At 35.5% G+C, this 26,278-nt stretch overlaps 2 protein-coding genes across 2 annotated transcripts; one reads left to right on the forward strand and one right to left on the reverse strand.

Moving 5' to 3' along the window:
* Positions 1–19,367: 19,367 nt before the first annotated feature.
* On the forward strand, positions 19,368–21,502 carry LOC127103363 (uncharacterized). Its single transcript, XM_051040632.1, has 4 exons — positions 19,368–19,634; positions 19,999–20,069; positions 20,210–20,290; positions 21,288–21,502. Exons 1-4 carry the CDS (start codon positions 19,529–19,531, stop codon positions 21,309–21,311), a joined length of 282 nt encoding a protein of 93 aa, XP_050896589.1. The 5' UTR covers positions 19,368–19,528; the 3' UTR covers positions 21,312–21,502.
* A 1,238-nt stretch (positions 21,503–22,740) lies between these two features.
* LOC127103362 (uncharacterized) lies at positions 22,741–25,220 on the reverse strand. The gene is made up of 2 exons (XM_051040631.1): positions 24,711–25,220; positions 22,741–24,334 (listed from the first exon to the last, which is right to left on the reverse strand). The coding sequence occupies exons 1-2, from the start codon at positions 24,903–24,905 to the stop codon at positions 22,979–22,981; spliced, it is 1,551 nt and encodes a 516-aa protein (XP_050896588.1). The 5' UTR covers positions 24,906–25,220; the 3' UTR covers positions 22,741–22,978.
* Between the last annotated feature and the right edge of the window lie 1,058 nt (positions 25,221–26,278).

A 26,278-nucleotide genomic window follows, 5' to 3' on the forward strand; every position in this document is an offset into this window, starting at 1 on the left:
TCACTTGCAGGTGGTGATGTGGAAGTTTTGAAAAACAAATCCCCAGAGAGTTCGCTCAGGAACGAATATATGAAAGAACGACGAAGACGTTGCGACGTACGATGATCCTTGATGGTAATCAAGAAGACTCTTCAAAGTCGGAAGATTGGAAAGTATGTAATTCCCCGCAGAGCCCGATCAGGGACGAGTGCATGAAGAAAGGACGGAGAGACGACGAGACGTCTGATGACCCTTGAAATTAATCAAGAAGATTCTTCAAAATCGAGAAATTGAAATTTCTGTATAAATCCAGGAGTACGTTCTCGTCGAGCGCGGAACGATTTGGAATACAAGATGATGGAGCAGAAAAGGTCCAGACGAGTCTGGGAATTCTCAAAAGTGGAAAGCCGATGCGAGTATTGGAGGTGGATACCATGGTTCGATGAGTCGACGGGTGTTCTGTACTTACTTTTCTCATGTCCCAGCTAGGTCCCCGAGCAGAATTATAGGACTAGCTCCCCAGCAGATACAAGGTCTGTGGACTTCTCCAGCCGAGTCAGGATGGTTGTCCCCGACGGGTTTACGATGTTGTTTCCTCAGCAGCCAGGTCTGAAGGTTGTTATCCCCGAGTGGAGCGGGTTCTTTTCAATGAAATATATCTCCAGCAGTGTTCATCCTACCAGTGGATTGGACAAGTTTCCGTAGCGGACGGATGGATTTTTGCAGCTCCAGCTGAGCTGATCCTACCTATGGATTGCATGGATTGTCCACAGCGGAGTGGTATGCGTTTCCCTAGCAGGATCAGGATGGTTATCCCCAGCAGGTGATAGGGTGATGCATCCCCAGTTGAGTCTGGAGATTGCTATTTTCCCCAGCGGAGTATCTGTGAGCATTTCCCCAGTGAAGTCAGCAAGTATCTGTGAGGGTTTTCCCGAAGCGGAGTCAGGATTGATATCCCTAGCAAGTCAAGATTGGTGTATCCCCACAGAGTGTTGGTGGTGCTTATCCCCAGCAGTTTCTTGAGTGGATTGGGTGCAAAGGAGGTTCTTCCCCAGCAAGGGTTGCCTTATCCCCAGCAACAGTGATTCCCCCAGCATGGTGGAAATCGGAGCGGTGACGAGTTCCTCAGCAGAGTGTCTCGTATTCCTCAGAGGAGTCCCTTGAGGGGGATACTTTTTTATGCATTCATCATGACAAAATAGCATGGCATATTGCATAGGAAAATAAATAATCGCGTAGCATTTCCATAATTGTGGAGCATTACGCAGAAAAAATCAATCATGCATCATTGCAAGCACAAGCTAGTCTCAAGCCGTGGTTACCGTTTGAGAAGTGGTTTTGCCCAAAGGTGAAGAGGTGTTACTCCGAGGAGTTCAGCATCGTGATTGAATCGAAGATATTCCCCAGTAGTGCGATATTGGAGGAAATGTTTCCGTCGGACGGAGATGGAAATAAAACCAGAAGACGTTACGCGATCAGCGCGATTTCGGGGTTCAAATGGAGAAGAGGAAATGCTGAGGTATTTTCTGGGGTTCAGATGGAGATGAAGTTGAAGATTATATCCGGGATGAGGTCCTTAGGATTATCTTCTGTTCATGTGTCACCTTAGACTCAGGCTGAGGCCAATGGAGGTCGTTATAGGTGTCTTCTGAGGAAGAGATACACATGCTACCTTCCTTTTGTGAAGGTATACCCTCTGACATGTCGCCCTCAGAGTGGTTTGGTGTTATTTCCGACGTTGCCAGCGGAATTATCACGAGAGATTGGAGAAAAGGATATGCTGAGGCATTTTCCTGGGGTTCGAATGGAGAAAAGAAATGCTGAGGCATGTTCTGGGGTTCAAATGGAGAAAGGGAGATGTTGCGACATTTTCTGGAGAACGGGGTTCGTATTGGCGATCGCGAGTTATTGTCAGGCGACTGGGGTTCAAACTAGAGATTGGGGTTCATTATTTTGGCAAAAAGGAGTGCTGAGGCATTTTCCGGGGTTCAAATGCAGAGATCCGAGGATCGTTTGCGCAGAGAAAAATTTCGGGGTTCAAGAAAATGAAAAAGCAGAGAAAAATTTCGGGGTCCAAGAAAAGCATAAAAAGAAGAGAGAATGATAATCCCGCGTGGATGTGTGGTGATCAGACCATGGTTATCCCTGTGTTACCATTTATTTTGGTGTCCAGGTCGACGTCTTTCGAGTTTGTTTCTTCGCCGATTCTGACAGGCGTTGTTAATTATTATCCCATCAGAGTGCAAATTGTTCGTCTGTTTCTTGGTATTCAATCACTCTTCATCCTGATCATCCGAAAGCCGAGGCTATTCGTATCGACAGGTTCACAGTGGATTGAATAGGGGCAGCTGTAACACCTCAAAATTTGCCCTCATCTCTTGGGACTAGCATTAACATATTGCATATCATTTTAGGTCATTAGGCATTGCATATTGCATATCATGAGGTTACATTGTGCAAGCCCTCCTCTCAAGTCTTGTTCAGAAGATGAGGAAGTCAAAGTGCAAGCCTAGGGTTTATTGACTGATCATAATCATCTGAGGATTGGGCTGTGAATTAGGGTTTCATGACTCTCAATGGATGTTGGTCTTCATCTTGATTGCAATGATACATCATCGTCATCATGGTTGGTTATCATCAGAAGAATCAAGTGCTGAAGCAGATTCCTTGAGATTAGGGTTTTGACCACTGGTCAACCCTAATCAGTTGCATTGGGCCAATCAGGGCACAATCAGGAGATGAGGTTTATGACAATATGGGATTCATTATATGATTATATTGTGCTTATTGAGGCTAGGGTTTCACCCTTGAGCCATTTCAGTTGAAGATTGGAGCTCAGTTTGATCTATGCATTGCCAAATCCATCTGTCAGTTGGAAAAGTCAATTGTGGTCAACTGTACATGATCTGATGGATGTGGAGGTGGAAATGAGTTGGATACACTTCATTCATGTTGGAACAAGTGTTATATGACATCTCAAAGCTTAAGAATGGAGAAAATCAAGTCAGGACAAAAACTGCCAAAAATAGAAAGTGACTTGTAATTGAAGTTTCCAAAAATGGAAAGTTTTGGACCTCAAAGCCACGTGTCCAAGGAAGCTTCAAATGAAAAATTGTTCAACATGAAAGTTGTAGATTTTGTTCTTACCTTTCCAAAAAGTCCAAGAACTTGAAAATCCCATGTATGGTGGGAAAGTTATGGCTCAGTGAATTTCAGAAATGACCCATAATCAGGAGGCCATAATTTCCACATGGTTTGTCCAAATTGGAAGTTCTTTATATGCACAAACTCCATTTGACATGTAATTTCATGGTGCATAATTGGATTTTCTCAAAAGTGGCCAATGCAAAAAGTCAAATTTCAACTGGACAGTTAAAATGGACCAAGGGCAAAATTGTCCAACTTGTGAAATAATTGGAATTTTTGAGTGGGGATTTTTGCTACACCTCATGAATGGCATTTAAAAGTTGATGGAATCATCATTTCATGGCAAAGGCTCATGGTTTGGAATTTGACTTGAAAAATGAAATTGCAAAAATGGACAAAGTGGCATTACATGGTGAATTTCAAAATTACACATCCAATGAGAGTGGGACAAGTTGCAACAGCTCACACATGTCATTTAGAGGGTGTGTGAGCTGTCAAAGAGGTGGCAATGAGCTGGCTTGTGAAATTCCATTTTTGCCCTCACTTGGAAATTAACCATTTCACTAACACATTCCATTTGGCTAATTACATGATTAAGTGATGATTAAGCTATCATATATATTTCTAATCACACAATAATCATAACAGAAAATCACATTCCCCAAAATTGGATCTGAAACTTTCCAAATTCTCTCAAAATCTCAAGAACACCAAAATCTTCAAATTCATCAAACTTCTTCAATTTTGCATCAATTTGCAAAATTCTTGTTGCATTGATCTTGTATCACCATATGCTCCATCTGTTTGTGCTTTTCAACATCCAAAACCGTGCCAATCTCGACTGCACTTTCAAGCTCCATCAATGGTGAATTGTGATTTGGAGCGCTAGGAGCAAAATCGAGTGAATCTAAGCTTCGCATCTCCTTTCCACGAGCATATAGTGCAACTGTTTGGAGCTGAATCGCGCAAAGGTCATCAATAGCATCACTGCCATAACAGGTGCCTCAAAATTCGATCATCATGATTCGCTTAATGCTTATGTGCGTTCTATAGGTCATGCTATGTAGAGCATCGTGATGCTTTTAGATTTGCAAATGATGAACCGTAGGCTGAGAAATCTAGGTTTGAAGTTTCGATCCAAAACCCTAACATGATCGATTCGTGTGAAATAGCAACTGTTAGGTTAATTCGAGTTCGTATTTGGATTGTGCATGTTCATACGGTTCTAACGAGTACTCATTTGCACATTTTGGTGTTGGTTTGGAAATTCCATGTTCTTGCGTGTTCTGGTGATTTCTGATTGGAAACGATGATAAACTTGTGTTTGATCCAGATTTCCATTCGAATTTTTGAATTGGACGTTTACCGCCCCCGCCATAACTTAATTACCATTGTGCCATTGTCAAATTTCAATTAATTTAATTAATTCATAAAAAATTCATAACATGTTAAATAATTCATAAAAAATCATAGAAAAATCAGAAAAATGTGGAAATTTTTGTGTTGACTTTGTTGTTGACTGTAGGATTTATTTGACTCATTTTTGAAGGTTGTGCATGGTAGGAATTATGTTTGACTTAGGTTTGTTTCACATGTATGTAAATTTGATACACTTTGCCATTTTGTTCATGAAATTCTCATGGTTGCAAATAAATTCTTGAAATTTTTTGTGATGATTGTTGACTGGCTGATGTTTATTTCCATGTAAACTTTGTGAATTTTTGATTCCTGGTCATTGAGTTATGAATTTTGGAGCTTAGGTGTGACAATTTGTGTCACACCTCATTATGTCAATTTGCTGGATTTTTTTGAGTGACCTATACTTGTTGGATTAATGTGAAATTTTGCATGATGGTTGATTAACATGTTAAGAGGTTATGTGAATTTTTGTGGAATTTTACATTGCATTTTCAATTTGATTGCTATTTTTCATCTCTGTTGGTCAAATGTGCAAGCTTGTGTGACATGTGTTTGAAATATCCTTGTGAAATGCTCATATGGTGTTGAATGCTTATGAAATTTGGTATGATAGTTGTAGACACATTGTATGACATCCCTGTTTTGGTCTCATCCATTTCTTTATTGTCTTCATGAGTTATGAATTTTTGAAGTGGAAGCATGTGTTGATGTTGTGATTTGGAGCATATAATTGTGTCTGTTTTTGTTGATTTTCATTGACATAGTTACCTTTGCCCAATTAAGCTGAAATTTGGTGTGCCATACCTGGATTAGGTCCTGTTTAGGTGTAATTTATTGGAGATTTTTTGGATTTGTTTTGATGTGGATTTGAATGCAATAGTTCTGTTTGCATGTTTGGTGTTTCATTTGAACTAGTTTGAATTGTTTTGTGCATGAAATGAATATAATGAATGATATGGACACGGGACTAATTGTGTTGACTCTTGTTTGACTTTAGCTTGAGTTTGGTTAGAGATACCTTGCTGTTTAGGAATTTTTCTTGCCTTTGGACCCTAGGCTTAGCCTAGTGGTCTTGTTGCTAATATTTGCTTGATTTTTCAGGATCAAAAGCATAATGCACATGGAGAATGAATCAAGTTAAATGCAATTGATGTTGTTTGATGTTTGTACACTAACATAACATTGTTTTGTAGGTTGTGAAGTTTGGGATTGAGCTTTGAGCTTGCTTTGTTGTGCATTGATCTGTAATAGATTAACTGATTGAACTTTTGCTGTTTAGTTTGTCTGTCTGAGTACTAACTGTGTTTGACTGTTTCCAGGTACTTTTAGTTGCTCAGTTCCTTGTGAACTTTTGCTTTGCTTTGCTTAAGCAACTTGCATTGAGGTATAACTTCCTAACTTCATGTAGTCTGGAGACCCGGTCTTTTATTTGACCGGGCAAATAAATGTCTGAAGTCCTCCTTAAGAGGCGATGATTGTGATTGTTTAATTTTGTGCCTAAGCAGGTAAAGTCCTTAATCAAGGCAATTGGTGGAAGGTAGGGATAAGCAATCTATCCCCCACTATTCAGTGGAGTCTTCTCCTTGCTCCCATTACATGGTTGTAGCATTGAGATCCTAGCCCAAGATCTTGTGCAGTGCACATTGTGTCAGAGTCTCTGAGTATAGAAGGGTTCCCCCATTCTGGACCCATGCTCATTTGTCAGAAGCTCTCCCTGGTTAGGGATAAGAGCTGTGAGGTCTGATCCTCACTTCACCTCTCATCTGCTTCACCTTAGCCTCGTAATGGCAAGGTTAAGAGCAAACCCAGCCCGTACAGACGACTCGCTTCGGCAGTCAAACCTATTGTGTGAGCCACTTGTTTGGTTATAGTGCGTGCTGTGTGAATATCTGTTTGAGATGCTTGTTCTCATTTGATGTATGCTTGAATTATGCTGTATGCTTGTGTGCTGGCTTCTTTCCTGGATAGGAGTAGTTTGCTTATGCAAGTAGGATAGAAAACTGAACTTAGGGTAACGATGCATGACAACACTAGGCTCGAGTCCAGCTCCCTAGTAGTGTGTCTTTCCCTGGTTTCTGGTTAGCAAGTCAGTCCCTTTCAGGGGAACTACATCGCCCTGATCCTCGTTCCAGACGAGGTATGTAGGCAGGGGGTCGTGCAAGACCTCTCCGGGCAACCTTTTTTCTTTTTTGCGTGCGTTTACTTGTTATCTGATTGTGTTTTGGCTCGGATGCCGACGTAAGTCCAGTAAGTGGCTGTCGGGCTCCACGTTTGCCCTTCTGATTGTGTTTTGGCTCGGATGCCGACGTAAGTCCAGTAAGTGGCTGTCGGGCTCCATGTTTGCCGCTTTGAGTGTGTTTTGGTTCGGATGCCGACGTAATTCCATCCAGTGGTTGTCGGGCTCCATGTTTGCCACCCTTGTTTGTTTGTGTTGTTTTGTGTTGTTTGGCGTGCGTAAGCCGAACTACAGTGGCTCTGATTCTTGTTCCAGACAAGATATGTAGGCATAAGGTGCGATACCTTATCGAGCCCGTTCCTCTTAACCCCACCTGCGTTCCCCGTGTGTGTGTGTGATGTTTAGCAACCTTTTCTTTATTCTAGGACGTGGATCCCGTCGAGTACGACGGACATGAGGGGTGCTAATACCTTCCCCTTGCATAACCGACTCCTTTACCCTTTCTCTCTGGTCGCAAGACCATTTCCTTTCCAGGTTTCTCTGAGCGTTTCCTTTCCCTATCTTGGGATAAATAACGCGCAGTGGCGGCTCTGTGTGTGTTTTTATTTTTAGCTCGCCGGTTGATTTTTCGCAGGATGCGACAGCATGACATTTTGTTGCAGTGTAAATAGAAAGTGCAATATTATTTTGTCCACAAAAACTAATTGTGTTTAAAGACAAATTCAATAGTTTTTATGATTCTAAGTAAAAATTTATAGTTGTTAGTTAAGAAAAAGTAAATGACAAAAAATAAATGGAGATTTGGTGTTAATAGTAAAAAACTTGCTAGGGGAGATTTCATCATCGTTTATACTGATGCATAACAATTGGTTAGTAATATGTTCCTTTACTCAACTGTTAATATTACCATTTTTTGCTCTCATTGTATCTCATCTCTGACTCAACAACGTGAGATCAATTGTATTACCTACTAGGTGATCTCTCACACTATTAAATACAACAATATTAAGATTCAACAATGATATGAATATATTTATAATCAATTATCAATATTCTATAGATATTAAACTTAACCTTATCTCTAGGATTAACATCTAATAGATAGAGACTTGAATCTAGTAATGACCAACACCTATCGTATGCCAAGCCATACCATGAAAACATATTTTAGGTAACTAATCCAAAATAAGCATTAAGACTGAACAATTCATAAATATTATAACTTAAGTAGCATTACATAAAACTCCATAATTGTAATTAAACATAAGAATATAACAACTACATATATCCTCGACAAAGAGATATCTAGCTACACTTACTCATCATAGTTGTACAAGTAATCTCAAGAACAAACTTGGAAAGTCACCCGCAATGATCTCTCGAGCAACACTTCCTCCTTTAATCTTCATATCATATTTTCCTATTCATATCAATGTGAACCTACTACCTTTTTGTACTCCCATGAATCTACCAAAACTCCCTTAAAGTTGAAACTAGACATCCTATTTATAGGCTTGATAAAGGCAGGTCTTTTAGGCGCGTCAGACATCCTTGCCTAGTGCACCTACTTTCTTCTTTGTTAAGCAATGTAAACTCACCCTTTAACTAGACTAAGCCTACGCCGGAAATCCATATTTCGAATATTACCAGTTTAACGACTTGCTTGTAGACCAATAGTATTATCAAGAGAACCTCGTTTGAGTGTAGTATTATGTATCAACCAGACCAGGCCTACACCAGAAAGGTTACCACACTACATCCTAAAAGGCCAAGATGGGTTAAAGTGTTCAAAGCTCTCTCAGAATATCAGACTCTCAGGTCAAAAATAATAACACCATTACAACTACTCACAATACATTAGTACCTCAAAAGGGGTCTCATCTAATCGGGGTTTTCATGCCAACCTTACAAGGCCTAACGCCACTAAGGTTAACATGACTATACCACCATCCTAGCTTAAGTGCACTCAAGTCCGGGTAGGGGACTTATCTCACCACACATATATTACCAAGCACCCAAAAATGAAAACATCAAACAAAAAGTGATAACATAAACACAGATAAACAAGCTAGGCTTAACCCACTTGGAGACTAATCCCCAACAGAGTCGCCAGCTGTCGCAGCGGGAAAAGAATTTGAGATTAAACTATTGATTAACTTAACTCATAAAAAGCAAGAGTCGTTGCCGAACTTTATTTTTTCCAAAGGTAACGGGGAAAAGGTCGAACAAAACCCACAAAAGATAAAACAAAAGAGAATATCTGGATACAAAGGTTAGTTATGCAAAGGGAAGGTATTAACACCCTTCACATTTATGGTACTCCATATGAACCACTTGTAAATCTGTGTTTATGAAAAAGTTGGGTTGTTTGTTGATTGATTTTTAATTTGAAAATACATTTGTCGTATTTGAGTGGAAAACTCAGCTTACTACCCATAAGTATGAGGAAATGAGCATTTGTATCATCTTGATATGGATAACTTTTACTTGGACTCTCTCACAAGCACGTCTCAACATTCAAGTGGAAAATGTCAATCATTTCTCAACATATTATAGAAGTATAGTGGTTTGCATCACTACAAAAATAAACTAATATCCAATCTTTTCAAAAAAGGGCTCTTAAAGGAAAGCGCACAAAGGCACAAAAAGAAGTTTGATGAGGTTTGTCTTTTTTAGAAGTTTGAAGAAAAGAGTTTAAGTATGCCTAAATGTTTTAGCATTTATTGAGAAAAAGATTTTCTGGATCACTTGACAAAGTCAAGGTTTATTAAGAAAAGATGTGAAGTTTGAAAATAAGAAGTTTTTGAAATAGGGATAAGTTTTGAAAATTGAAAAAGTGGTAGGGAGATGAAGAGACTATCCTAAAGCATAAAATAAATGACATGAAATAAAAGGTCTTATTGTAAGGTAGTCTAAGAGAAACCTTTGTGTGGGCACGTGTACTAACCACAAGATGAAGCAAGCATTTGACATTGGTCAAAATAAGCATTCCTTTACCTTTGGATTGAGCCACAGAATGAATAAGCACATGATCACATGAAAATCAAAGGGTCTAGATGAACAACAAATCTACAAAGTGATTAGTGCATTTTGATGCATATTCTTCTACTATTCTACTTAGTCAACTCTATAATTTATTCTATTATTTTTACTATTTTAATGTGTTTTTATATTTAAGTTCATTTTTTACTTTATTTTATTTTCGTACTTTATTTTCAGCATAAATAGTTATTTGATACCTTGTTACTATGCAGATCATAACTTGAGATACGAGGATCGGATAAATGCGTTCTAATATGCATTGGAAAGATGAGAGGATAAGTTAAAAGTTTCATGTTGAAGTCAGAAGCTGATTTAGAGTGAAGAAGAGTCGAATAATTCGTTTTAGTTCCAGACTTTAGAAAATACTTAGTTTTTGGACCGGTTTTGTATTTTTTTCGTGTCAGTTGCTATTAGGCCCGAATTACCTTGCTCTATTTAAACAACTTAGTAGTTTTAGGGTTGGGGGATTCAGAATTCATGAAATAGAGAATAAAGCATATGAATACCATGGAGAGCTAGTTCCTAAAGTGTTGATCTGTTGTATTCGAATTCCACTTTGAGGTTTTTATTAATTTCAGTTTAATTTCGATTTCTTTTCAATTCTTCCTATAAACTCGTTCGCTTAATTTGATTACTTTCGTTTTCTTAATTCGATTGTTTCTTATAGGATATAGTTGATTAAATTTGATTGTTTGTATGATCCTTAACTATAATCATGTTAGCGTCGCTTTTTCGTTATCGTGTTTGATTAAGTCGCGCTTGCTTGATTCGCGTTTGCTTAAATGCGTTTACTTAATTCGAAAATTAGAAACATACATCATATAATACCAATTGCGCTTGTCGGTGGGTATTGTAATCGAATGAGATTGAATCCGCTAAGAAATTGAAATCATAAGAATCGATGATAAGTCAGAAATCGATACAATAAATTAACTTATTTATCAATTTTGCTTTTACCTTTAATCATCTTCGATTTAAGTTTTGAACCTTAAAAACCCCATTTTTATTTGTTTGGTTATAACATTCAAGAGTCCTTGTGATACGACATTCGAGTGTCGCTTCCGTTTTACTACACTTTTAAACTCGTTTTTGACCTGTGTGCGACAGCGAATCAAATTGGCGCCGTTGCTGGGGACTCTTGTAGATTTTAGCCATTATTATAGTCTAACCATTATTATAGTTTTAAGTGTTGTGTTTTAGCATTTTTTTGTCCTAACTTTCTTGCGTTTTAGGATAAAAAATTCTGTTTTTTAAGAAAATCATCTCAAATTATTCAAATTCTTTGTCGATTAACTAGGAAAAAATCAAGCATAAAAATCCTCTATTTAGAATCTAAAGTCGTCCTAAAAATCCTTTCTTGCGTTTTTGATTAAGTCGCGCTTGCTTGATTCGCGTTTGCTTAAATGCGTTTACTTAATTCGAAAATTAGAAACATACATCATATAATACCAATTGTGCTTGTCAGTGGGTATTGTAATCGAATGAGATTGAATCCGCTAAGAAATTGAAATTATAAGAATCGATGATAAGTCAGAAATCGATACAATAAATTAACTTATTTATCAATTTTTCTTTTACCTTTAATCATCTTCGATTTAAGTTTTGAACCTTAAAAACCCCATTTTTTATTTGTTTGGTTATAACATTCAAGAGTCCTTGTGATACGACATTCGAGTGTCTCTTCCGTTTTACTACACTTTTAAACTCGTTTTTGACCCGTGTGCGACAGCGAATCAAATTGGTGCCATTGCTGGGGACTCTTGTAGATTTTAGCCATTATTATAGTCTAACCATTATTATAGTTTTAAGTGTTGTGTTTTAGCATTTTTTTGTCCTAACTTTCTTGCGTTTTAGGATAAAAAATTCTGTTTTTTAAGAAAATCATCTCAAATTATTCAAATTCTTTGTCGATTAACTAGGAAAAAATCAAGCATAAAAATCCTCTATTTAGAATCTAAAGTCGTCCTAAAAATCCGAAAATCCTTATTTTTCTATTTTTTATGATTTATTTTCTGTTTTGATAATTTCAGAAAATTCTGAAAAAATTCTCAAAATTTTTAATTGACTTTATTAGATTAATTTTCGTGTTTTTGTATTTTTTTCCTTTTATTTTAATAGTTTTTTTTCGTATTTAAATTATTTTTTCTTAATAGGGACATTGTCGGTATTTTCCTATTTGTTGTTGCATTGCTGAATTAGTTATGTGTTTTCTCATTATTTGTTGATTTTTTTCTATTGAGTTTAACATGTCCAACCAAAGAACTCTAAGAGAACTTGTTACCCCTGATATTGATTATAATGCTTTGTGTATTGAATATCATGTTTCTGCCAAATCCTTGATTGAAAACATGTCACTTAACTCCCAACAATTCACAACAAGGGATAATTTTGTGGTCTAAGCAAAAGATGTGAATGAGATTCAGGTTTCTTCTTCCAACACGGCTCTAGAAACCAGAATTAATGAACTTACCGCTTTAGTGAAACAATTGATGTTACCTCTTTCACCACCACCATATAACCTTCCACAAGTAACCACCTTTTCACCTTCTGAACCTTCAATATAGGAACTTGTCAAGCAAATGGTTGTAAATAGTCTCCAATTTCAGCAACGAACAAATTATAGTATTCAGACTTTGCAAACACAAATTGGACAACTTTCCACTTCAATGAATGCCATGCAACAGGCTCAAGGATCAAACCAACTACATGCCCAAACAGTAGTTAATCCAAAAGGCTCTAATGTGAGTGTAATTTCCTTGAAATCCAAAAAAGTTACAGAACCATCCCCAGAAAAAAATAAAATTTTTGTTAGTGTAACACCTGAAAATAAACTTAAACCTTCTATTGTTGTTGAGGTTGAAAAAAATATGTATCATCAATCCCTTTACCACCAAGAGTACTGAAAAATAAGAAGATTGACGAGGAAGAGCATTCTGTTTTTCAAATAGAGTTGCTTTCTGAAGTTGTTGATGAAGCTTATTCTGATTTGTTTTCAGCTGATTTTCCAACTTTATCTGGTTTTAATGATATTTACTCACGTAATGATTGTACTAACACTAATCTTTGTGTTGTTTGTGATGAGATTGATGCCGCCTTACAGGGTGACAATGTAAATAAAGTTGTTTATGTAGCTGAAGCTCTTGAAATTCCGGCTGCCCCAAACATACCATCCATTGAACAACCACATTCTGTAGAGCCTAAACCATTACCCAAGGAATCGTATTATTCATCAAAACTTCAACTTAAGCAGAAACATAAGAAGGGAATTGGATGGACCTTGGCTGACACTCGTGATATTAGCTCATCCATATATATGCATAAGATCTCACTTAAAGATGAAACAAAAGTAGTGAGGCATCCCCGTAATCCTTTGATTCTTGATGCTGTGAAAAAGAAGATCACTTTAACGTGCCCATTCAACACTTTTACTTATCAAAGATTCTTCTTTTATTCTGGAATACAAGGCGAAGAAGACACTAATCAAAATTTCAAGGTCAATGAACATTATCCAAAGCTACTCAATGAGAGCCCGACTTTCGAAGAAGAGACTGTAGAAGAGCTCTCTTTGGGAAAGGCTGCTTATGCAATCATTTATCCGCCTTGACTCCTCGGGTGTGTTCTTTCTTTTTTCTCTCTCTCTTATTATATATTTATGTTCTTTCATTGAGGACAATGTATGTTTTAAGTGCGGGGGAGAGAACCATTTATTTGTTTTGTTTTCAATTTTTCTTTGTTTTAGTTTTTGTTTGCTTTCTTAAAAAAAAATTGCATATTTTTTCCTTTGGTTTTTGAGTTACAATTATGAGTATTTTTATTAGTTCTCTTGACTAAAGTCTAGTGGTGTGATGTGAAAAATTTGATGTGCATTTTTAGTATGATAGGTAGGATTAAACTTTAAATTGTACATCATTTGTGGTAGATCAATTAACTTTGTGAGATTTTGATCCTTATATGGATAACATACACAAATCCATCTCTTTCTTTCTTGTGTGATTCACTCATGTGTGTTAGTCTCTAGAACTTGAATTGACTCTTGTTGATGTTGTTGTTTACTTGTGTACATTGATATGATAAAAACAATTTGGTTTTTTAGATAGTTAGCCAAAAAGCCAACCCTGAAATAATATCATCTCTTGTTTGAAACTCCATTGAGTCTATTCTCTTTTTTTTTTGTTTAAAACTCATTACAAACCGAGAAGTGAAAAACAATGTTATCACCCTATTCAAAGGGTTGAAAGAGTTTTGTTTGGAGTTGTGTGGGGTTGAATAAGTATGTTTGTAATATTTCAGAAGTTGATAGAAAAAGAAAAGAAAAATAGAAAAGAAAAAAAAAATAAATGAAAAAAAAGAGAAGGATGTATACATGTCAATACATACTCCATATGAAAAAGGAAAAAAAATAAAAAGAGAAAGGAGAAGGAAAATATGAATGAAAACAGTTATTATAGAGTTGTTGAAGTGAATGAAATATTTTTTAAATTCAACTCCCGCGGTTTCTTTCAAGTCTCTTTTGTCTCTTTGAATTTTAGTCTAATACCCCCTTAGGATTTATCTCACCCTTACCTTGGCCAAATTACAACCAAATAAAAGTCCTTTTGATCATTGTGTGCATGTCAGAGTCTTTTCAAGCTTATGGTAGTACTAACTTTCATATTGTACTTTGAGTGTAAACAATTAACCTAAATACTTGAGAATTGAGTGAATTTTATCCTGTGAAGATCTTACTGTTTTTGGATGTACTATTTGGTAATCTGTTTTTCTATCGTCTTTGAATGTCACAAGAAGTTGCTCACTAACACCATATTCTTGAAGCTTAGACTTAGAATTCTACTTGTACCTTGTATCTTGATAACCTTTGGAATTGTATGTTTTGTTTGTTCTTGTTTTTTCTGTTTTGAGTTTTGAATTTATAATTTTACTCGAAGTGCAAAAGTTCAAGAGTGGGAATTTGATCGGTGCATTTTGATGCACATTCTTCTACTATTCTACTTAGGTAACTCTATAATTTATTCTATTATTTTTACTATTTTAATGTGTTTTTATATTTAAGTTTATTTTTGGCTTTATTTTATTTTCATACTTTATTTTCAGCATAAATAATTATTTGATACCATGTTACTATGCAGATCATAACTTGAGCTACGAGGATCGGATTAATGCGTTCTAATATGCGTTAGAAATTTTAGAGGATAAGATAAAAGTTTCATGTTAAAGTCAGAAGCTGATTCGGAGTGAAGACGAGTCGAATAATTTGTTTTAGTTCCAGGCTTTAGAAAATACTTAGTTTTGGGCCCGATTTTGTATTTTTTCGGATCGGTTGCTATTAGGACCAAATTATCTTGCTCTATTTAAACAACTCAGTAGTTTAGGGTTGGGGGGATTCAGAATTCATGAAATAGAGAATAAGGAATATGAATACCATGAAGAGCTAATTCCCAAAGAGTTGATCTGTTGTATTCGAAATCCACTTTGAGGTTTTTATTAATTTCAATTTAATTTTGATTTCTTTTCAATTCTTCCTATAAACTCGTTTACTTAACTCGATTACTTTCGTTTGCTTAATTCAATTGTTTCTTATAGGATAGAGTTGATTAAAATGTATTGTTTGTATGATCCTTAACTATAATCACGTTAGCGTCGCTTTTTCGTTATCGTGTTTGATTAAGCCGTGTTTGCTTAATTCGCGTTTGCCTAAATCCGTTTGCTTAATTCGGAAATTAGGAACATACGTCATATAATACCAATTGCGCTTGTTAGTGGGTATTGTAATCGAATGAGATTGAATCCGCTAAGAAATTGAAATTATAAGAATCGATGATAAGTCGGAAATCGATACAATAGATTAACTTATTTATCAATTTTGCTTTTATCTTTAATCATCTTCGATTTAAGTTTTTGAACCTTAAAATCCCCTTCTTTTTATTTGTTTGATTATAACATTCAAGAGTCCTTGTGATACGATATTCGAGTGTCGCTTCTGTTTTACTACACTTTTAAACTCGTTTTTGACCCGTGTGCGACAACGGATCACAAAGCCACAAATAAACATCCAAGTCTTAAATTGAAGATCAAAGGGTCTAGAGGGATCACAAGGTCTCAGGTGAATCATAAGACATACTCCAAGCAAGGGAAATCACTAAGTGTTAAGGTCCAAAATTCAAAATACTCCTCAAGCAAGGGATAATACATCAAGTCCAAAAGACCAGATTAAATCTTTTTAGGATTTTAGCCATTTTATCATGTTTTTGTTCTTTTTGAAATAAGAAAGCAATAAAAGTATAAAGTAGAAGGCAATAATGCAAATGACATGAATGTAAATGACATAAATGTAAAGTTATGTGTTAGGTGTTAGAAGTTAGAAGTTAGAAGGAAAACTCAAGTCATCACATTGAGATCAATCTATCAACAAGTCAAATGACTCAAAAATATGCTACACCAAGGGATAAACTATCATTAACACAAAGCGCCAAAAATATGATCAAATGATCACCTATTAACATATTGAATTAGAGAAGATTGAATCAACCAAGGGACCATCTATAAATGATTTGAAATGTTGACGATCTCATCAACCAAGCAATCACTCAAGCAAAGTCAAAAGAATGACAAAAATTTAATTAAAAATGAAATAAAAAGGATTAAAAATGAGAATTAAAGAGAAAATTCAAAACAACCATCAAAACATTAAAGAAATGGTTGAGAAAATTATGAGAAGTTGAGAAAAATACAATTAAATTGATCTCAAAAGTTTGATCTCAAAATGTTTGAAAATAAAATTGAAAATTGAAAATAATAAATAGAATAAGAGAAAATAACAAATAAATGCTAAAAATGATTTTTAAAATGTTTTGAAAATAAAATCAGATAGAATTTTTTTAGAGATTTTCTGTAAAAAATTGGAATAAAAAAGAGTTAGGAGCTATTTTAAATAATTTTTGAAAGAAAAAGGAATTAAAAAACTATTTAAAACAAAATTAAAATAAACGAAAAAAGATCGAGCCATCAAATCTGATTACTAAAGCCAAGTCAGATGATCACACTACCTAGAACAAAAGTCAAAACACGTTCACCAATGGATCACAACACCAAATCATAACGGTCAAGAGAAATTTGAAAAAAATGCACGCGTCCTCATCTCATTGGAGAAATTCAAATAATTTTGGAGTGAAGTCTGAAACACGCGTGAAGCATGTTTATCTTCAATCTCCAACCAGATTTTGCAAACTTCATAAACTCGTGTTTTTAACCATAACCAAGCATGGATTCAATTGCCTAACACATCATCGCTCATGTCTCTTTGCTTTAGAGCCATTGATTGGCTATGAGCAAAGAGAATTTGCTCAAGAACACAAAGAACCCTAGTTCTTCAAAGTAAAACTAAATGATGAATACACAATATAAATTTTAGGTAGTTGAAGGATTTTGATTAGTGAATCAAGATGAACACACCGGTAACTCGTTTGCTCAGAAATGTAACTCGTATCTACCTTTGCAGTTGAAGCTTTAGAGGTAAATAATGGTGGAAATGGTGAGCTTGATTCAAGAAGCTTCAGAGCACGACAATGGTTTAGTCAACTTCAGAAGGTGCCGATGAGTGATTCTGGGTGAAGAAACGAAGCTAAAAGAGCTTGAATCCAAGAAATGGTTACCTAGTTTTTTAAGGTATCGGGTTCAAATGGGTTCAGAGTTTCTTTGGTTATCCAAGCATGGAAATGAGGCAAATGCTTCCTCTATTTATAGGAAATAAAGTGAGGTCAGGATACGTGTGAAATGGAAACAAATTCGTGTGAGTTAGGTTAGAATTTTGATGATTTGCCAAGCGTGTGAGAGTGAGAGTGAAATGCGTGAATTAACACTTGAAACCAATTGTTTTGTGTTTGTTCAAATAAGTTCTAGGTCCTCAAATGAGTTGCACATGTGCAGGTGGCCCCATATTGAAAATGACATGAAATTCGTCACCTGAAAGTTGCGCAAGAAGCAAAGTTTGAGGTACCATGTTGGAGCTTAGGCCAAATGAAATGCACTTGTGCGTTTTGAGATATTCTTTGTGCCAAATGATCTCCTCATGGTGAAGAATCAAATGCAAAAAGAATCAAATCAAAAGGATGCTTGAGTTGAAAATGGCATGAATGGAAAGTTAGGGTCGTGACCTGAAATTCTAGGCCAGACATTAGGTCGACGAGGTCTTGAGCCTACTTTTGTGCACACATGGGCATCTTGGAAAATTCCAAAATTGATGGACTTAGAGGCAAAATTGATGTTTGTCTCTTGAAGCAAAGTTGTAGAGGAGTTCAAATGTGACATATGACTCAAAGTAGATTCCAAGCATGTTGAGAAATGAGAGAGTTATGGTGTTTGGACCAAGTGATATGCCATACTTGATTTTAGGTCAACCAAACATATGCCAACTTGTGCTTTCTTATCATTTCTTGCATCCAAAGGCCCGATGATGAACACTTGAATACCAAATGAAGAAAACTTGACTGTCCCTTGAAGAATCTTGATAATTGCTTAAAAATTAGATGGAGATGGAATGAAAACAAACACATGAGTCATACTTGAATCAACTTTGAAAACATGCACACAATTTTAACTTCTCTTGATCAAATGATGTTGAATGAAGCTTGCAAAAAATGTGACCAAAGATTATAGGTCATGTCTTGGAGTAAAAGCTCTTGTGGACCACTTGTTGACCACACTTTGACCTTGGAAATCAAAACCCTATTTTAGAAACCTAACTTGATCATTTGATAACAAGTCTCTACCTTGTACAATAAAAAAAGGAAACAACACATATTTTTGTATTTTGAATAAGGTTAGCAAAGTTAGAATGCAAGCAAGCAAAAAGGTAAAAGGAAAACACAAAAGAGTGTTTGATGATCTCTCACAAAGACAAATTCAAAGAGGTGAAAGTTAGGAGGATACCATGCTTGTGATCTTGGTTGAAATGAAAATGATATGATATGTGAAATCTTAAGGATAAAATTAGGGTATGACACACACCACTTTTAGTGACTTGTGTGTTTAAGTGTTAACCTTCTAAATCTCCCCCACTTACCTGTACCAGGAGCACTTACCACCTCACCAGAAGATATCATTCCCATCTCATTACATATTTATCTCATTACATATTCCTTGTACCATTACAAAATATCATTATTAGTCTTCATATAAACACAATATTCGTATGAAAGAGAGATCCAATATAAAAACTTAATATGATATTAGATATATCCAAAATTTATTTAACCACCTATTATCGCATCACAAATGATCAATATGCTTAAATTACACGTTTTCAATCGACAACGTGAATATATGAGTCTAAAAACTTACATCAAATGAAATATGATATATACCAATATGTCAATAAACAGGTGTTTGTCTATCCTTATTAAATTGAATTTATAAGAATGACTTACATTCAAAATAAAAACTTAATCTTAAACATTTTTTTACACTCTAAATAAAAAGAATGATTTATTTTGATATTATAGTGACTAAAATTATTAGATAAAAAAGTAGTGTGAAGAATAAAATATGAAAACAAATTTTATTGATTGAATATTGAAATTTTAGCCTTAAAAAAATTAATTTTTACGGGTCTAAACTACATTTAACCCCTATACTTAGGATCCAAAACGAGAAGAGGATAGGCGGAAATACGCTGTCGTATAATACTAACCCTTTAGGTCATTTCTGTTCCAGCAGCATCCTGTCCCGACTACAACACTGCCCTTTCTCTCCGTGTCAAGCTCGATAGCCATGGCCTTTCTCGCGCGCGGAGCCGCATCCCTAACCCGTATTTCTACATCCGCTTCCAAATCTCCGATTCAACTTGTCCACCGCCGCGGCCTTGCCGGAGCTGCAGGTTAATTTTTCATCATATCTTTGTTTAATTTTCCGATCTCATATTTCGTTTCATCAAAATCCCCGAAATTGAACTATTCGCATTTTTCGAGATATTAACTCGTAATTTCCGATTATTCAACTCAATTCCAATTTATGCATTCTATGCAATTGAAATCAGAAGCGTGTATTGCATATTTTGTGATTCTAGAACAAAGAAATTCACTTTGATTTTTGATAGAGTAATCTTGTGAGGTTTCATGATATATGTTTGGTCTTTCTTTCGGTTGTTTTTATTCCATGGAGTTGATTTTGTGTACCGCAGATTTGCATTTAGTACTCAATTCTGATATATGTGGAATGGCTTCATCGTTTGGTTATTGCAGATCCTCATGCTACCCCTAAAGTTGACATCTGGAAAGACCCATTAAGCCCTTCAAAATGGAAGGAAGAGCACGTGAGTCTCTAGTTTTGTGTTTGAAAATGAACTCTACATAACTTGAATTGTTATTTTTTACTCTTGAGATATTTGGATTATTTTTTTGGAATTGATTTTTGTGTGTGAATATTCTTGAGTTTTAATTTGTGTGTTTCCAGTTTGTGATTGCCTCATTAACTGGCTGGGGAGTACTCATCTATGGGGGATACAAGTTATTTTCCGGAGGCAAGAAAGAAGAGGTACTTTGAATTTTTAGTTATCTCTGTTACAACTAAGATTACTGTGTTTATTAGCTTGTAGCTATGTTCAATATGAGTGTGTCTAATCTTGTTTGTTTATAACTGAGTTCTGTATCTGCGATGCTGTTCTGATGTCAGATAGAAGAGTATTTCACCATTTACCATTCTAAATTAATGCATGGATTTTTGTTCATTGGCCATGTACAGTACAATATATCCGTAATTGTTTGGGGGAATTCTTCACATGCAGATGGAGCGGAGTAGTTATAGTTTTGATGATAAATATGTAGTTTTATGTTTTGTGTATAGGAACCCAAATGAAAGAAACAGTTAAGAAACAAATTGTATTCTTGATTGGAAAATTATATTTGTTGCAGAAGAAAATTCCCCTGTTAACCTATAGCTACTGCTCCTCTGAGAAGGGATAGTACTGTCTCTCCTCAACCTAAAAGGTTTGAATTGGAAATTGGCGCTGAATGATTCCCTTTCCATTTTTCCTGCCCTATGTTCAGTTGCCAACCTCTGCTAATTGACACATAAGCAATCTTCCCCTAACTCCCCTACTCTACCCCTTTATTGGGCTTAGTCCCTAATGAGGTATCATAACAAGTTCTATTTAACACTCTGAGGCAACTGCAATTTTTTTCTTTTTCTTTTGACAGTTCAGAGTTTAGAATGATTATTTGAAGAAGAATGACGGTTTGTTTCTTCTACTTGTCAATGAAGACAGTAGTTTTTATTTTAGAATCCACATTAGAAGGCAAGATAGTAATTAGATGAGCTCAGAGCTTGCTGCAATACTTTAATGAATCAGTAGTTTCTATTTGTATTTCTCTGGTGCTTTTTGTATCATGCGCTCCTTCCTTCCATTCCTTATATGTAAGCTAATTTTGCCAAGGTAGTGCATGTCATGTTAATTACAGCTGATCTTAATCTTATTTGGCAGTTAAAATTTTAGCTTTTACTCACCAAATGTGTTGATTTTTTGTTGTTGCAGAAATTACCTGAAGCGGCACATTGATGTTTGCAACGTAGTAGAACACAGTTTTCCTGGTAATAATGTGTGTGCCCGGGCCTTTTTTTGGGTTTGTTAGACTGATCATGTTTGCTGGCAAGCAAACCTTTTGCCTTGTTATCAAATAATTCTTACAGACAGTGAATATTTGAAGATGGTTCTTTCCATAACGTAACAATATGTTACTTTTAGCGTTATATTTGCCTATTTATTTCGATTCCGGATTTCAATTACATTTGCAAGCAATTACTTTTGTTGATGTTATTATTACCAGAAGAAAGCTATCCATAAGTTTCCATATTATCAAATACTTATCATTCTAGTACCAGGGCAAAAAAGAGTAGTTAATTTCTCACCATAATGGTTCGAGCTATATGGTCATTTTACAGTAATGTACCACATTTGATAAATTAATTGCCGCATAGGTCATCCAAGTATTCGTACAAGTGGTAAAGGGGATATCATTCCAACAATCTAATAATGTGTGTTTGACTGACATCATGGATGTTGCAAAAGTTTGAGTCCATGATTATTCAGTCTAAAATGTGAGCACAATGTCTAATATTTTACTAAAATAAACAAGAAAGATAAATAGCACACACTAACCTTCCTCAAGGTTTTTCTAAACCGCACAAACACTCCACTCTCTAGCTTCTTAGTAAAACACCAACCCTTTTAGTTTTTTTTATTGACACACCTCCTTTTCAACTTAGCACTGTCTATCCTCTGATAAACCCTCCACTTTTACACATTGTCTGTCCTTTGTGAGTCACGAAGACAACCTTGTTACACGGTTAACATACCCAACGTGCTTTGTTTTTTCATCAAAACATATCAAGTTAAAATGTATTAGGTAAATAAAAAATATTAAGAAAAGCTAAAATTTATGATTTGGCCCAACCATTAATCTTAAAATGATAAGAATAGATTGCAGGTGAGAAATTTCGGGTAACATTATGATTTGGCCCAACCATTAATCTTAAAATGATAAGAATAGATTGCAGGTGAGAAATTTCGGGTAACATTAATACGAATAATTTATTTTTATATTTAAAAATGTAACTTTTAAAATGAATTGTTTATAACACCCCGCAAGGTTTTCTCATCCATGAGAATGAGCTACACGGGAGAAGTAAAATAACAAGTGCATTGACTTTGACAGTATGCGGGGAACACTAAGCTTTCAAAACAATAAGAGTTGTGTTGCTTTGTTTAGTGGTTACGTGGAGACAAATTTCTATACTGTGACAACTAATTACAGCAGACAATGTTCAACTGCACTATCAAATAATATGGTAGTATTTGAAGTGCATTATCAATAGCACTTCTATGTCAAAGAAAGTCACTAACAAAAGCTCTTTCAAAATATATCAAATTCAAAGGCCTTACCAATGGTAGTATAAACCTGTCAGTATTTTTGTGAAACTAGAATGAGTTCGGTGACAATTAAACATATCTCATTGCAAAGTTTGAGATCGATAAATATATGTTAATGTGAACAAAATGTCTGATAATACTAAAACACAAATATATAAAGGTGAATTATGTATTCACTCACATCCTATTCCTAAGATGATATTGGTACTCTATAGTCAGTAATTTAAAATATTTTCAAACTCAGTAAACCCAAACCATGAGTACTATTTTGGATGGACATTCTAAATCCAGTTTAATTACAAACCACTCTGGAACTCCGATTCGTCTATTTCCTCCTTGTACTCTTCTTTCTCACTTTCATCTTCAAAATCAGGTTGAGTTTCGTTGAGGAAATTGTCGGTATTATCCTCCTCGCCATCATCCCCTGTATCTTTCTCTTGCTTATTCAAATCTGAAACTTCAAATTCTTCTGACTTTTCATGGAATATATTGGATTTCTGTTGTTCAGCATTATTGATATGCCTCCTGCTCAAGTTTTGTTGGACAGTACCATCTTCATGCTCTTCTTTGTAATTATTGATTCCATTGTCTGTCACCTGCAGATTAGTCTTACCCACTGTTTTGTTGCTGTCATCTTCACTGTTTTCATGGTTTTCAGGCTTCAACAATTTCGCCTGTGATTCGGCTTCTCGTTGGTTATTGCTGTCATCTTCACTGTTTTCATGGTTTTCAGTCTTCAACAATTTTGCCTGTGACTCAGCTTCTCTTTGGTTATTGCCGTCCCTTTCCTCATCAGAGTCTCTTACAACTGTTCCATTGTTCTCCTCTCTGTAAACCTTTCTGTTGCTCATGTTTACCTCTCCATGACTTTCAGAAATCCCATTATTCTCCATTAACTTATTCTCAACGATGGTTCTCCGGTGCTTCCTTTTTGTTTTACTTAAATGATCTTGTTTCCTCTTCTCTCCAGACAACTGCTTCACATTGAAATCTCGTCTTTCACCATCTGTGTTCATCTCGAGTTTTCTTTGATGCTCTTCTATGATTGCTTTCTTATCCTCCAACACTTCAGCATCAATATCTTTTGCAGCGGTACCATTATCTTCAGGGTTGTCATTTTTCTTTTCCTGCTCATCATTAGTCTTACTTTCTTCTTGCGTTTCAGCTGTTACCTTCCCATCTTTGAACTCGGTTAATTTGCTTCTATCTTCATCACCTTCATATTTGGAATTTTCATCTTTTTCTTGATTATCATTCTGAGTTTTACCCTGTGCTTCCGCCGTTGCATTTGCATTCTCTGCCAGAATTTGATCATAGATGGTTGTTGGATGTTCATAAATACTTAACCTGCTGGTCTTAACTAGGGTATCTTTTTTCTCTGCTTCCTTTTTCATCTGATTCTCTCTTGATGCTATCTTTTCAAATCCTCTTCGTTCCAAATTACTCCCTCTTTTCTGCATCCTTCTGAGCTCGTGCTGCTGTTCCACGAACGCGGATTCTATTAGTTTCTGCTCATCTTTAAGTGAATTCATGGTAGATTTCATCCCAGCAATTGTTCTAGCAAGCTCCATCTTTTGACTGCTCAGGGTGTATATTTTTGCCTTTGTCTCTTGGTTCTTCCTACTCAACTCTTTTGTGCGATCTTTTTCCTTCTATGGAATTGAAAAAAACCAAAATATTACTAAGGAACATATATACTACAGAACAAACATCATCATAATTGAATTGAAAACGTAACATCTTTATACTACAGAACAAATAATAAAATTGCTTACAGAAGATCTTAGAAATGTTTTGTTGATTTCTATACATATACTATTATAGCCGTCTTTGAAGGAGTTCAAAACGGATTACAACACAGATCCAAAATTTGACACGGTCATACAGTGGCTAAAAGAGCCTCTTAAATTATTTGCCACAGTTAAACCATGACAAAATAGGATCCTATCTATTTTTCCACAATTAAACTTTGACTGAAAATTTAAGACATAGGAATGTCTTGCACGTCGATTTAAGAGAGTAACTGACCTGTAAGAGAAGTTGAAGGGTAATAAGCTGATGATCTTTCTGTTTGACAAGAAGATTGAAAATGCGTTTCTCTCTAAACCTGTGAAGCACCATAACACCAAAAAGTGCAGCACCAAATGTCATGAGCAATATCAACAAATAAGGCCTTCCTTTCTGACTCACTCCATTGTGATGAAACCCTTTGTTGTAACCCATCTCTCTTTCTTTCTTTTTCTAGATAAGAGATGCTTTATCAATCAAGGTTGATGCAACCCCAATGAAGAATGGAGTGGTTTCTCTTCTCTCTTTCTTTTGTAACTCTTGTGATGAGGTTGCTTGTCATGCAAAAAGAAAGTGCCACCTAATCATACATGGCGTTATATTTGTGGTTATGTATGCATGGAAATTGTGTCAGGGCACTGATTTCTAAGACTTCTCATCTTCGGTTTCCAATGTATCTATCCATAATAACACCCTCTTCAATTAAATTTGCAACGTTATTTATCAAGTGTTTCTTCCGTTTCTAGTTACATTCTATTCTTCTTTAAAAATGTTTTCTCCATAAGTTTGTATACAAATTTATCTGTACCATAATTTTGTCATATTTAATGTGAAATTTATTTTAATCAATTTAATTAATCAATCACTTAATGTGAAATCCAATGTACTTCAAAGTTTGAAATAATTGAGTGACTCCCAGCTAACGTAAAAACGAGTAAAGAGGATTCAATAGTCATGGTGCTCATGTGGGAAGTGGTAACAATGTGAGCACAACTAATTTCTTCTCTTCAACGTAAAAGGGTAGAAGTAGTAAGATTGTATTTAATTTGCACTAAGTTACAATGTTATTAAAACCCCTACAACGTAATATATATATATATATATATATATATATATATATATATATATATATATATATATATATATATATATATATATATATATATATATATATATATATATATATATATATATATATATATTGCTATTTTTTTAACTTCTAAAGTTTTCATTTCCGTTCATTTATACATAGTATGTACTTTTATTTTGGCGTAAAAGGAAGTTGATGGATAGCTTCACGCCTCTTAAAAACATTTCAAATGACATATAATTTTTTTTTTTTGGATTTAATAGTCTTTTTCGTATCGGAATCAAAAATAAGTTGAGGCCGAATGAACTTTAACATTGATACGATGGAGTGAACTTCTGATATGGTGCAACGGAGGTAGACTGTAAGGTTTGCACTCAAAAGTCTAAGTCAATAAATAAATGAGAAAGTAGTTTGAGTGCGTGAATGAGAGAATACCTAAAATGACATGTGTTGTGCTTTATATAAGATGGACGATTGAAATCGCCTCGATGAGATTTGACACCTCTTGCGGATGGCTATCAGATCACATCTAACAATGGGAAGTGGGTTAGAGGCCGGAATCATCTGTCCTTAGTTGGAGGTAAGGTCTCACCTTTTCCGCACACCTTTCCGTGTGATGCTTGTTATTGTGTCCTCATCGCATGCCATGTGAACGACCCATAACAGTTGTCCCCAAGTCTTTGTTCACACTTGTAGACTGAGAGTTTGTTATGCATGT

The sequence above is a fragment of the Lathyrus oleraceus genome, chromosome 7, assembly GCF_024323335.1.
Source record: "Lathyrus oleraceus cultivar Zhongwan6 chromosome 7, CAAS_Psat_ZW6_1.0, whole genome shotgun sequence".
NCBI classification, from domain to species: Eukaryota; Viridiplantae; Streptophyta; class Magnoliopsida; order Fabales; family Fabaceae; genus Lathyrus; species Lathyrus oleraceus.